Here is a 13384-nt window from a genome sequence, read left to right on the forward strand (position 1 = left end):
TTTAATAGAACTCTTTAGACTCAAACAGAATTAATTCAAAATTGAACTGTGATGCCAACGTCCTCTGTATAGACCTAGTTCAAATTGTATGAGAAAATTTGGGGGGGTGTTTTAATATCATTATATAAGTGTATTTTATTAATTGACTGTTTAGGATAATTGTTAGAAAAGCAAACTGAATCTTTTTCTATGTTTTATTTTCATAGCATCAACTCTACTGAAGCCAAACAAAAATAGATTTTCCAGACGTTGATTGATGCTGTGTGATCAGACATGTCGTCTGTGTTTGTTCTAAATGAACCACTTGCACCTACAGAAATAATTATATGAATATCATTTACATGTAAATGTAGTTTCTTCTGAAGCATCAGAATGGCAAATTAGGCCCTGCAGACTACTATTTGCAATTAAATTATTAATGCTTCTGATAAAACTTCAGATCAATTTTTGTTGACCTTTCCATGTTGTAACACCACAAATTAAGTCTTCCTGAACAAAATCTATTTAGTTGAGTCAGATTTTTATTTTCATTACCTCGACTGGTAATAAGAGATCAGCATAAAACTGTGTTAACTTAAGAGTACACAAAGTTTTAAATTAGTTAGAAAATGGATTTATACAGAATTATTTCTGTCTCTTATCTGTTGCAAAGAATTAGCTCCCGGATTCATGTGATAAAATACCATTTAACACTTCTATTCTAGTTATAAATTGGAAATTAAAAATTATTTACTATTGGCTTCCTAAAAAGTTTCATTTTGTTTTTAACACTTTTTATTCTGAGAAGTCTCAGCTTCTTCATTTTGTAATGAAATGAACTGATATTTTGTTCCAGAGGTATTTGCAAATGAAAAAAAGAAAGCGTTCTGTTCGGTGAAATGTAGAACAGAGAGGGCAATTACTGCTCATCCCCGTGTGCAAGTGCTGACATCTCTTAATCTCTGTGATGCAGAAAGATTACACTGGGCCAATGCAATCCAGTGTTCCCAACAGCTGGCAGTCAAGGAGCTTTCTCTATATATTGTAGGAAAGAAGGAAAAAAATTCTGAATTGCAGCATGTGTATGGGTTTTTCTGTTTGCAGGGGCTCTTCAGTGTGTCTCAGACTTTGTGTAGTACAGCCTGTCTGGAGGTAGTAAGGTCTCTGGACTGCATCTGACTTGGGGTAGTAGTGGGTCAAAGGCAAAACTTCACATTCAATGTAATTAAGATTCATTTAACTTAAAAGTTATTTAATCAAAGTGCTGCCAAAGACAAAATTAGATGTGTAATCTGAGCCTGTTTTATTCTGTGCCTGAAACTTGGGCTTGCCTGATAGCTCTAAAATACACTGATATTTATTGGGGAAAAAAACCCAAACAAGTAATAGAAAAAACTCAAAACAGCTGCCAGTGCCCTCAAAATCTGGTAATAGTTTACATTTTCATCTTCTGTGTTCTTGCTAAAAACCTTCCAAAATCCATTTGGTAAATTTTGACCATTTTTTGCATTTCACAGCTGGGCCTTTCTGAAACAATATTTATGTAAATAAATCTATGATGTAGTTCTTTCGTATTATGCGACTTGATCTTGCCTGCATAGTCATGCAATATCCAAAAGGATTAGTAGTTACAAGCATATTTATGTGCCTTTTGAAATCCATGCCTGCTTACCCAAACTGAAGGAACAATTAATAGGAACATTTATTGTTTTTTCTAAGAACGTATTTTACTGTTTAATAAACCAAAAATTTGAGGTTTTCTTTCTGTTCTCCTCTAGCCCTGCTAGGATGGAAAGACTCAGGTCAGCTCGAAATTCAGTTATTTTAATGTCATGAATTCATTAATTTTTTAGCCCTTGAGAACTTTGGTGAAAAGCTAGTTAAGCTGACTACATAGATTTGCCTTGTTTGAGGATTACTTTTTCACTCCATAAGATTTGAGGCTTTTAGTAGCATCCCATGGGTATTGGACTTGAATGGGGATAAAACATATGAAGAACCAAGGCCTTCCAAGTATGAGTTTTCAAAACCTGATTTGTTCTGGCAGGGGTATTTTTAAGAATATAACAAAATCTTTATGTAAGTGTTTTTTATTGAAGGTTGCCACTCGAGGAGAGGCTCACTTAGAACTAAATGCCTTTAGGAGGAAGCATGACTGTGCCTTGGTGATATCTGGGGACTCACTTGAGGTAAGAACTCGGTTTCTGTCGACTTATATTTGTTTACATGCTTATGTTCAGAAAGTAAAGTGTCAGTGTCTTCATGCTCTTTCTTTCCAGTATTTGCCCATACTTTTAAGTTGTCCTTAGAGATACTTTTGTATTAGCACTGAGTGCTAATTAGGGGATGTATGTTCAAGATGGGCAAGTATTACTGGTTTTCTGGTCCCCTGCACAGTAACAGACTGGAATTTGTTTGCAGAGTGCTTTAGTATTGTATGTTCTCTTAACCTCAAAGCCTAGCAGCTCTCAAACTGACATTCTCTTTGATTTTAAAACTAATAAAGCCTCAGTCAGGAGAATCTGGCCTTTTTTCTTCTCCCAGTTAGATGTTGTGCAAGCAAAACTTCATTTAAAAAAAATCTCTATACTGTGTTTTTGTGTTGGACTGCATGTAGTAATACTTAAGTAAATGAGAGTGTCTTTTTTTTTTTCTTAGGTTTGTCTGAAATATTATGAGCATGAATTTGTAGAGCTGGCCTGCCAGTGTCCTGCTGTAGTGTGCTGCCGATGCTCTCCCACCCAAAAAGCTCATATTGTGAAACTGTTACAGCACCACACTGGAAAACGCACATGTGCAATAGGTAACTGTTGGCACAATCTTTGTTTGCAGTAGCTAAAATCTGTAATAAATTTAATCAGCAGATGGCACCATTGAGAAATAGTTGAAACAAAAAGGCTTCTTTACCAACAGCCAAGTATTGTGTAATTGTAGCACAAAATGCCTTTCCATGAGAAAGGTGCAGTTACCTCTTCTATTCTGCCAGAAAAAGTCTTGATTGCTGAAGTAATTAATCATGAGTCATAGATTAATTTTAAGAATTTAAAGATATCTAAGAGGTTTCTAAAATACTGTAAGGGAAGGAGAGGTAAACCTCTGAAGAGCTGAATATTGCAGTGACATTTTCCAGGTGATGGAGGAAATGATGTCAGCATGATCCAAGCAGCAGACTGTGGAATTGGAATTGAAGGCAAGGTAATGTTAACAGTTTCATTATCAAACGTGTGCCACACAGCAGCATAGTAACATGGGACTAGAGGCTTTATTCTTAAACAGCAGTGAGCGGATAATTTCTAATTAAAGCATGCTGTAAGATGCTAAGAATGCTTAATCTTTCAGCTTGTATTTTCTTTGCTTCTGTGTCCTCTGCTTCATATTTTTTAATGCAAAAAGCAAGAAAAGCAGAAAACACTGTAGTTATTTCTGTGTAGCATTTACCTGAAAGAAGCAAGAGAGGCGATTAAACTTATTTAGTACAGCTACTGCATCTTAGAATATGCACAAAAAATTGCCCTCTGTGTCTCATTGCAGGGTTGATTTCTGAAGCAGGAGCAAACTTTATCTTTACAAATTAATTATTGCTTAGAATTTTGAAATTTGAAACACATCTTTTACATTGGGTTTCATATTTGGAATATTTTTGTTTTGTTTTAGGAGGGAAAACAAGCTTCCCTAGCAGCTGACTTTTCTATCACACAGTTTAAACACATAGGTAGGCTGCTGATGGTACATGGTCGAAACAGTTACAAAAGATCAGCAGCACTTGGTCAGTTTGTCATGCACCGAGGCCTTATTATTTCAACTATGCAGGTATTTAAAACTTTGTTTTCTGAATAGCTAGAAACACTGTGTCTGTCTTTGAAATGTCACAAATTCTTAATCAACCAGTATTGTTACTTTTTTCAGTACTGTATTGTTTGTATACAGAATTATATTAAATTCATATAATTGTCTGCTTTTTGTAGGCTGTATTTTCATCAGTCTTCTATTTTGCATCTGTTCCCTTGTACCAAGGATTCCTAATGGTAGGGTAAGTCCAAAGCAACTGTTGTGATATCTGGTAATAAATATAGCAAACAAACTTGTTAAATAACCTCATGTTGTTAGTGTCATCCACATTTTCCACTCACTTCATATAGGTACACTACCAAAACCTGGAATGAGTGCCAAGAAAGTCAGGCTAGTTTGGATAAGCAGCATTTGAGGGGGGAAGCCTCATTATCATTCACTGGAGAAAGGGATCTTGCATAGCCTTAGAAAAAGATACCATAGAACTTTTTTCACATACAGGGTGAAAACAGTAGAGGAACTGTCCCAGACCAGTTTCAGCTGTCACACAGATTGCTGTACAGAGCTCAGTGAGAATCACAGATTTTTCTGTTAAAAATGGACCTGAACCTACTCTGAAATTTCCTCTTGAGAGTGCAGTACCCAAGTCTGTCACGCAGATTTCCATTCAGGTGAATGTTTGCAGGATTAGGAGCACCTTGGTGTTGTTGCAGAAGGTGACTTACTAACATGGTTTCCCGAGTCATACAGCTGAGAGATATGCATATATTTGGTTTTGTCCCTCTTGTTCTCTGTCCCTTCTAACCTGAGAGCTGCTTTTTATACTCTTTGTAAACAATAACTTAAATCAACAGTAAATTAAATCATAGTCAAATCAAGGTCTGATCACATCAGACTTTGCAGAGGCAAACAGTAGACCATTCTGAAATGTTTGTAAATAGTTGTGCTAAATTCCAGGAATGTGCACACTAAAATCCAAAGCCACTTACAAAGCTGTTAAGACTGTTATTCATCCACCTACCTTTACCATGATGTCCAGAATATAGTGCTTGTTTTTTCTTCAGTTTTCTTGCCTCTATCTGTAGATGAATTTAAATATTAGGTCTTTGAACTGGTTGTCCAAAGCACAAGTGCACAGGAAGTATGGTAGCAGGTGATAAGCTCAGGCAATAGAAAAAAGAAATGTATGTACTGGTTTTGAGTGTTTGGAAGTTCTGTAACTTCTCACAACTGACAGACCTCTGAGCCACAAGAGCAGGTTGCATGTGAAAGCTGTGTTGGTAAGCTGACTGAGGACTAGGAATTTGAACCTGTTTAATTCCTCTTACATAAAAAGAGTAATTCAACTCAGTAGATAAGTAGAATTATATCATACAACAGTGTTAATTTATGTTCTTTCCTTTCACCTAGGTATGCAACCATATATACTATGTTTCCAGTCTTCTCTCTAGTATTGGATCAGGATGTGAAGCCAGAAATGGCATTGCTATATCCAGAACTTTATAAAGATCTCACAAAGGTATGAATGTCCTCGGTGCTCAGATATGAACAAATGCTGAAATCTGCAGTGTGCAAAACTGAGAATTCTTGCAATCATTTTCTTAAGGTATTCCAAGCAAAACAGATTGCACAACTAATGCAGAGTTTTGTGCTATGAACATAATCCATGGTACAAAATGTTCCAATAAGTTTTATTAATGCATTTGTTAAGTCACCAATGGTTGGACTGAAACAATTCAAACATGAGCGTATGTTGATATAAAAGCTGCTTTCAGTATGGCCCCAAAATCTCTGATGTGGAGTTATTTATGCTTAAATTTTCACAGCTTGTTTTTCCTTTTTAACTGGTAGGTTAATGTATAGATCTATTTTTTCCTAAAACCCAGAAATTGCTACTGACCTCTCCAAAAACTGTCTTTCTTTAAATACTGATATATCTGAACTGAATCATCTGTAGATACTGCTTTCTGTGTGTTTGCACATGCCTGCAAACAATCAGAGTGTGTATTTTCTTTACCCACAAGAGTGAAACAAATCTCAAGATTCTGTTTTCATAAGTTTTTGAAAAGTGCTTCTCCTCCAGCTTAAACCATCAGCTAGAAAAATTATGATCCCAGACACTAGCAGACAGTCTATTTAGGGATAGTAGATTCTTTGAAGATGTGTCTAAAAGTTCAGAAGCAGACTGAACAGTTGAAGAGGGCCTAAATGTTTCAGTCTTTGTCTTTTTCATTTTACTAAATTAGCTATGTTACTCTGGAATAACTTTTTCTTCATCTATTAGAGTTCTTGATTGTCTCTCCTCTTCAGAATCTTTAAATTCTTTGAGATTTCATCCCATGATTAATCTCAAAAAAGCACAGCCTTCACCTGCTAAATGCACTTGTAAGCTTGCATGTGGAAACCTCTTGATGGAACTTGGAAGCATCTTATTTCCAAAGACAGAAGTTACCTGTACTTGGAAAATGCCCAGGATGGGTAGATGAATAGAGACTGAGTTTTTTCTGTTTAGTCTTAAAGGACAGTTCTCAGAGATGGTGGATCACTGGCTTTCCCAGCTTATGTTGTACATCTATGAATATTTAGTAAGTAGAACACAGATAATTACCTTCAGGAGAGAAAAAAAGAGAATATGGAGAATCTGGAGAGTACAGTTCAGTGCATTGTGTGGGGCAGATGATGATCAGTGAATGATTATGGATGAGTAAGTAAAAAAGTTATGTGCTACGTTTGACTTCACTATTACAAGGTGATCTTATTGTGTTTATTACAACAATTGATGGTCATGCTGCCTTAGTCATGACAGTATGTATCCTGCCTGTTTCTGCACATCATTTTTCAAATTGTGTTCTTCAAGTGCAAATCTCTACCAATGCTGGAGTTATTCAAATGGGTGTTGACGTGGAATTGATTTCTGGGATATGCAAGTTACGAAAATTTTTAGATTCTTAAAAGAATAAAACATATATTGATGCAAGCATTAAGAGACTTGCTCCAGTGCAAGAAGACAGATTAGCAAGGTTCAGAGAGACAGGTGTGACTATGTACCCCGGCAGACACACTGATTCACTATTACTGTTTCTGTGGCTTCTGTGGACTTATAGCTAGGAAAGCTGATGAAATTTTGAAAGGAACTACAAGAGGACTCTCTGCTTTTATCTCAGAGTGATTCACTACCTGTCATGCAGCATTCCATAGAAGCTCAGGAGTGACTTACCCCTTCTAGATCCATAAGGCTGAACTAAAACTCAAGCTCATTCATATTTCACAAATCTTGCTAATTAGGAGCTATGGTCAAAGGTGGAAGCAGTGTCTCGTACTTAAAGGCAAATAAGTAGGCACTCACAGGAGGAAAAAAAAGAATGTTCATGCTTGTGCAAGAATTTTTTTTCCCATATGTTCAGCCTGTCACCAACTTTCTAGACTACATACAGATGTATGACAATATCCTTAGCAACTTGCCATCAACTCAGTCTATCCACGAATATGTTTTAGCCTCCACTGAAGTAATAGAGTTAACTCATCACTTGCCACAGCAGTGAAACACATTTCTTTGTGAAGTGCTGATTCTTGCCTGTTCTGGATTGATCACTTCTTTTGTGGCAAAATGGCTGCTCTGTTTGCCATTTCATCCTTTTACATGTGTGTCCTTTAAACTCTGTGGTTCTATTTCATCAGTACCTCCCAGAATGCAAGAGTCATATCACATATCCAGCATATTTGATTTATGCATATGTTTCACTCTGTAACATTCACAGTCATGAGAAGATTTAAAATTTATTTGGCTACAAACTTGTAGTAGTCATGCATTTATTCTATGAATGCAAATGGATCCTTTATCCAACATTTAGCAGTTAGTAGTAACTACAGTTTTGCTTGAGGTTTTGGTCAGTAGGTACACAATGCTGGGTGATTTTTCAACACTACATTTTACAAAACAGGCACAAAAACATTTTAAATAAAAAATAATTTTACCATGTTTATCCTTCTGAAAACCAGAGTACTGCAAGCTAAAGTGTATTTTCTGTTTAAGGCCTTAACTGTCTTACTCCCAAATTTAGACTTTGTGCAATTTCTATACAAGTTTTAATGAAGAATCATAAAAACAAGTAGAAGTTTTTTAGCCTGTATCGCTTCAAATGCTACTTATTTTACTTGTGCAGTGTCTCTCTAGTGGTTATTAAAAATATATGAACTGAGTAGATATTTTTAATTTTTTTTTTTTTAATTTGTGTTTAACTGTTCTCTCATATGTTTCCCTTAGGGAAGATCTTTGTCATTTAAGACCTTCCTCATCTGGGTTTTAATCAGTATTTACCAAGGTAGGAGAGAGTCCTAATTTTCCTGAACTGAGAATTTTTTGTCTGCTATTAGCAATATTGTTTTTCAGCTGCAGGTTGAATTCCCAAAGCTTAACATTTCATCAGCAGTTATATATATTGCTTTCTGTTTATCTCGTAAATCGATATTCCTGTAGTGCGCCAGGCCTATTCAAAACACAGCATGGATTGGTATTTTTATTGGTGCATGTCGCCTAAAAAAGGACATGTTTTTAATTAAATGCTAATCCAGAAAAATTTTAATGAGTGCTTATCACATTGCATGTATTTACACAGTAGTTTTCTTTCATGGAATGACAGAAGTACTGTTGAAGAAATCTGAATTATGTAATCAGTTAAAAGTAATTACACTTTCAACAATATCTCATTTATTTGCAGCACTTGACAAAATGAGGTTAATTAACAGTTCATCAGATATACTGCACTAAAAGGTGTTTAATTTTCTAATAGTTTTATTTCTTTATGGCTTTACTTTGGTTGGTTTATTTCACAAACACAAAGTACAGTAAATATCCTTCTGTTCTTTTAGAAAGATCAGTGTTGTCTTGTAAAAAAATTACTGGGCAAGTTTTCATAATAAACAATCAAATGTTCAATGCGCAGTTATAAAAACTGGTACAGTGAAATTTTATTGCAGAGTGTATGGTTAACGTTGTGTGTCTTTCCACCCTGCCTAGGTGGTATTCTGATGTATGGAGCCCTGCTGCTTTTTGAATCTGAATTTGTACATGTCGTTGCCATTTCCTTCACTGCCCTAATCTTGACTGAGCTCTTGATGGTTGCACTGACCATACGAACATGGCACTGGTTAATGGTGGTGGCTGAATTCCTCAGTCTTGGCTGCTATGTGGCCTCTCTTGCATTTCTAAATGAATACTTTGGTGAGTAATAGTAAAAGTATTTTAGCAAAGAGCTGGTTTATATTTTTAGTAATATTTTTCTCTTTTTTTTTTTCAATTAAGAATAGGTGATGTTATGCCTTTGAAATACAGCTTGCTTTGTCAGAAATATGACTGAGTTCAAAATAGGCCTAATTAATATTGGGTTGAAATACTCTCTTACCCTTTTCTCTTAGAGTATGAAAATCTTTGTTCCTGTTAGTATGGTTTATCTAGATGATAAGCTTTACTCAAACCACTCATGCCTTTTCCATCCTTGATCTGATATTGACAGTCCAAACTGCAGACCTTAAATTGGCTTTGAGATATGCACTGTTGAAAATAGACAGGATTTTAAAAAAAATCAGGATCTTTAACTGAACTCATACATTATTTCGTGTGCCAGACCAAGTGGGCCTCATTATATCTAACCCAGGAGATAAAAATAGCTGAAGTATTGCTAGAGAGTGAGGCAACAGGCTATCAGGATAGATACTTTATATTAAAGATTCATTGTTTCAGAGTTACAGTAAGCTTGTATTAAGCTTGCTTAGCTTAAATGTGTGGGATGTCATACTGTATCTTAAGGTTCTGATTGTTTAGAATCAAAATAATTCATATTTCTTATAGCAACTTAGCCTTTAGTAAAAACAACTATTTTGGTGTGATTTACAAACATAACTTCTACAGAAATACATATGACATCTTTGATTATACCTCAGGAGGAGCCGAATCCAGCTCCTCCTCCTCTGTTCTCGTGGAGCTGATGAGTAAGGTGTTGTCCTTCAATTGTCATTTCTCATAGCAGAATTTAATGTTATATGGTAATTTCTAGGAGTCTCATAGTTCTGGTTTCACTCTGTCATGTCCCAGTGGTTCAACACTAGGGTAGTGTATGTACATTAGTTATATTTTATTTAATCAGTAAGTGTTTCACTGCCTGTCCCAGGTGTTCTTTTACTTCCCAGATTTATCAGGAGCCAAATCTTAGAGAAACAACGTTGCTAGGCTTGGTACTTGCATTGTACATTGTTTCAGGTTTGTCAGAGTACCTTTTTATTTTCTCTGACACTGATGCAGAGACTCCTTAATAGAGATTATTGGGTTGATTTTTTAATCTCCACAGCCATATTACAAATGAAAGGAACAAGAAAGAACAGATACAGGTACTGGCACTTGAGTTCAGATTTCCAGGAACTTCATAAACAGAACTTGTGGCTTCACCTTTGTAAGTCTTTAGTACTGGTTACAGCCAAGCATCCCATCCTTTGTTGTGTTGATGTTGTTCCCTGAAAAACACCTTTAGGTGGTGTTCACAGATGTGTAAAAGCTGCAGGGACTTTGTTACAAACCTTTCTGTAAAGGGGAGTGTTTTTGTGTCCTCGTGTATTTGCTGGACAAGCCCAAGCAACTTGGTACATAAATGGCTTCTTGCAGCTCAGGGACTTAACTTCTTTTTTCATCATTAAGGGTAATGAAAAGGCTGCAATTTCAAGGGATTTTACTGTGTGTTATTCACCAGTTAATCTAAGAAAACACATTTGTGTTACTCTCACTTCTGCTTAATGCTTTACTGTGATTTAATCTGTCGCATTATAACTAGGGGGAGAGCCTTTTTTTGTGTATGTGATGCAGCATAAACCTATGTGATGGTTTGCAGTTCAAGGGACAGAACAACTTCCATGTATCAGGAAAAGTGATCCAGGCAAGCAGTGCTTGACTTCATTGGAAAAATAAACTGTTTCTGTCAGTGATGTTGCTTATAAGCATCGTCTTCTCATAAAGAAATTGTATCATGACATGGCATTCAAACTAGAAAGGCAAAAATATTTGATACTGTTCTACAGGTCTGACTCATGGAAGTAAATCAGTTCTTAGGTTTCTGAGCTGACTGCAAATAGTGGCCTTATTAAGCATGTCTCTGTGATATGTTACAGAGGCTTTCAGTGTGTCTGAGCAGGCTTAGGCTAGAACTGTGTAACGACTTGATACATTGAAACCAAATATACAAAGTATTTTTAATGAGTAAAGTTGGAGCAGTAAAGCATTTCTGTATTGCATTTTCTGAAGTGAATTTTCATTCACATTAACAAAGTTCTGATCAAGTTGTTGATACCGTAAATTATACCTTAAAGTCAAATGTAAGAAAAGTGCCAATCTACTCACAAACTTAAAACCTGACCAAATAGAAAATCTCTGTGTTTTCAAAATGTTTTAATTGCTGCTTAAAATATTCTGACTGACATGTGAAAGGCAATACTATTCCAGTTAACACTACTAACATCTTTTTCATTTCCTTTTTGTATAGCTAACCTGCTTGAGGGTTTTTCGCATAACTTTTGTATTTTCTGTAAATCTATCCTTTCATTTTCCCTCTTTGTGAAACAGGTATAGGCAGAGTGTCTTTTGGAGCTTTCTTAGGTAGGTGAAGTTTAACTTTTCTTGAAGTTTTATTAAAAATCTTTAAAGAATAATTAAAGAGTAGCAAATTACTTAATAGACACATTTGTAAATAATGGAAAAAATAAACCACCATAAAAATTCTTCAGGTTACCTGGGTTCTGGGATCTTTCCATGATAATTAAGTATGACCCGATCATCATTAATATGGTCAAAAAAGTTCAGTAGCAAGTATAAAGTTGTTAATGCTTGTCATAAAAAGTTACTTCTTTGGTGTGGCTTGTAGCAGTATCACTGCATTGTTTTCCCTTGAAATTTTTGGGCTCTAATTTAATCTCTAAGGTTTTAAGAATCATTCATTCTAGTTGTTGTGGCTCTTTCAGAGAAAAATTATCAATATTGATAAAGGATCCAAAATGGTAGCAGAATTTCTGGTTGGGAACTTGTATTATAGTGGGTAAAAATCATTCTTACCAGTAGAAAAATAAGGTGGCTTAACTTTGTATTATGAGGAGTGTTGCTTTTAAACTGAGATTCTGTTTCCCCTAAAATTACTTCGTGCAGCAAAACAGTATAAGGACCATAAAGGAACTCTGAAGTTCCTGTCTGAAGAAAATAGTTGGCAAAAGTGAAATGTTGAGGTTAACTTTTTCTTTCTCTTGCTTTCTGCCCTTTTTTTGGTTTTTTTTTGTTTTAATTTTGCATGGTCTTGAACAATAGCATAAGCAAACAATTAAGAGGGTTTTATTGACTTTGCACTATGGAAGTTCCAGTTTCCATGTTACTGGCTCCCATTACTTATTTTCCCCTTCTTGTTTCTGCAGATGTTGCCTTTATCACAACTGTGACCTTCCTGTGGAAAGTGTCAGCAATCACTGTTGTAAGCTGTCTTCCACTTTACATTCTCAAGTACTTGAAGCGCAAGTTCTCTCCTCCAAGTTACTCCAAGCTTACCTCGTAAAAGTGATTATATTCCTATGGTTTTTCACTCACACCAGTCTGCAAATTGCATATTCACTGTGCTTTAGTGTCTATGGATTTATGTTGGACTAAAGAAACTTTAAAAAAAAATCAAAAATCAAATGTGATAGCGTGAATAGAGCACAAAAAGAGGAGGAAACATCTGACAGATACAGTAACACAAAAGTACACTAACAGGATTATCAGAGATGAACAAAATTTTCTTCATGTTGATTTTCTTTTGTTTTACTTTCAGTTGCTATGATTATAAAATAAAACCAAATTACCTTTGATTTGACAGTGCTTCTGAATTATTTCATTGCTACTGTAAAGGATCTTTTACTACTGTAAGGGAATTTTTCCCTACTGTATTTATCTTCTGCAAATCACATGAAAGTTTTGTTACTTATTACATAAATTCCCTTCTTTAATTATTATATAACTTCCTAATTCAAGCCCTTTAATGTTTATATATGGAAAAGTTCATTCATCCATACTTACTATAACAACCCTAATTCCTGTAAATGCCCGTGTCTGTATTAGCAGCTATTATTCCTCATCAGGCATTGATTAATATGCACTATTTGAATTATGTACAGATGTCTGCATAGCACAGTATTAATTTAGGAGCTGTTGTCCTATTCTGTACTCTCCATTTCTGGCACCAGTAAATTACAGATGTGTGATGTTGACAGCAGTTCTTTAAATGCACATTACAACCAGGTTGCACAAAAGCTGTTTAAAAATTAAAGGATAAATTCTGTACATAATTCCACAGCACCTATTGATCTGTACAGGTATCAAAGACATGGCTGCTCAGTAAATATGTTTTACAGTTCTTATTCATTTTGTATTTGTAAAACTGCAAATAGTGTCAAAGTACATTTCTATATATGAGAAGTCCAGTAAATCTTGTATTAGCTAATATGTTTAAATTGCCTTGTAATCTGTTTACTTAGGTTACTCAGGTAAAAGAAAGTAAGAGGAACACATGAACATTATGGTAGGAAAAATCTATCATCTTCCAAGCTGTAAATG

The 13384-nt window shown here is 35.3% G+C and overlaps 1 protein-coding gene across 1 annotated transcript in view; it reads left to right on the forward strand.

The window, feature by feature from the left end:
- Window positions 1–12826, forward strand: part of LOC103801782 (probable phospholipid-transporting ATPase IIB) — a gene marked incomplete at its 5' end in the record, with an annotated part of 38993 nt that extends 26167 nt beyond the window's left edge. Inside the window, 10 exons of the mRNA XM_009074210.1 lie at window positions 2079–2168; window positions 2638–2782; window positions 3110–3174; window positions 3634–3789; window positions 3945–4009; window positions 5179–5287; window positions 8033–8090; window positions 8786–8989; window positions 11375–11407; window positions 12211–12826. Of these exons, the coding sequence (XP_009072458.1) occupies window positions 2079–2168; window positions 2638–2782; window positions 3110–3174; window positions 3634–3789; window positions 3945–4009; window positions 5179–5287; window positions 8033–8090; window positions 8786–8989; window positions 11375–11407; window positions 12211–12347 (1062 nt within the window). The remainder of the gene's footprint in view (window positions 1–2078; window positions 2169–2637; window positions 2783–3109; window positions 3175–3633; window positions 3790–3944; window positions 4010–5178; window positions 5288–8032; window positions 8091–8785; window positions 8990–11374; window positions 11408–12210) is intronic.
- Between the last annotated feature and the right edge of the window lie 558 nt (window positions 12827–13384).

Source organism: Acanthisitta chloris, unplaced genomic scaffold (genome assembly GCF_000695815.1).
Source record: "Acanthisitta chloris isolate BGI_N310 unplaced genomic scaffold, ASM69581v1 scaffold43134, whole genome shotgun sequence".
NCBI lineage: Eukaryota > Metazoa > Chordata > Aves > Passeriformes > Acanthisittidae > Acanthisitta > Acanthisitta chloris.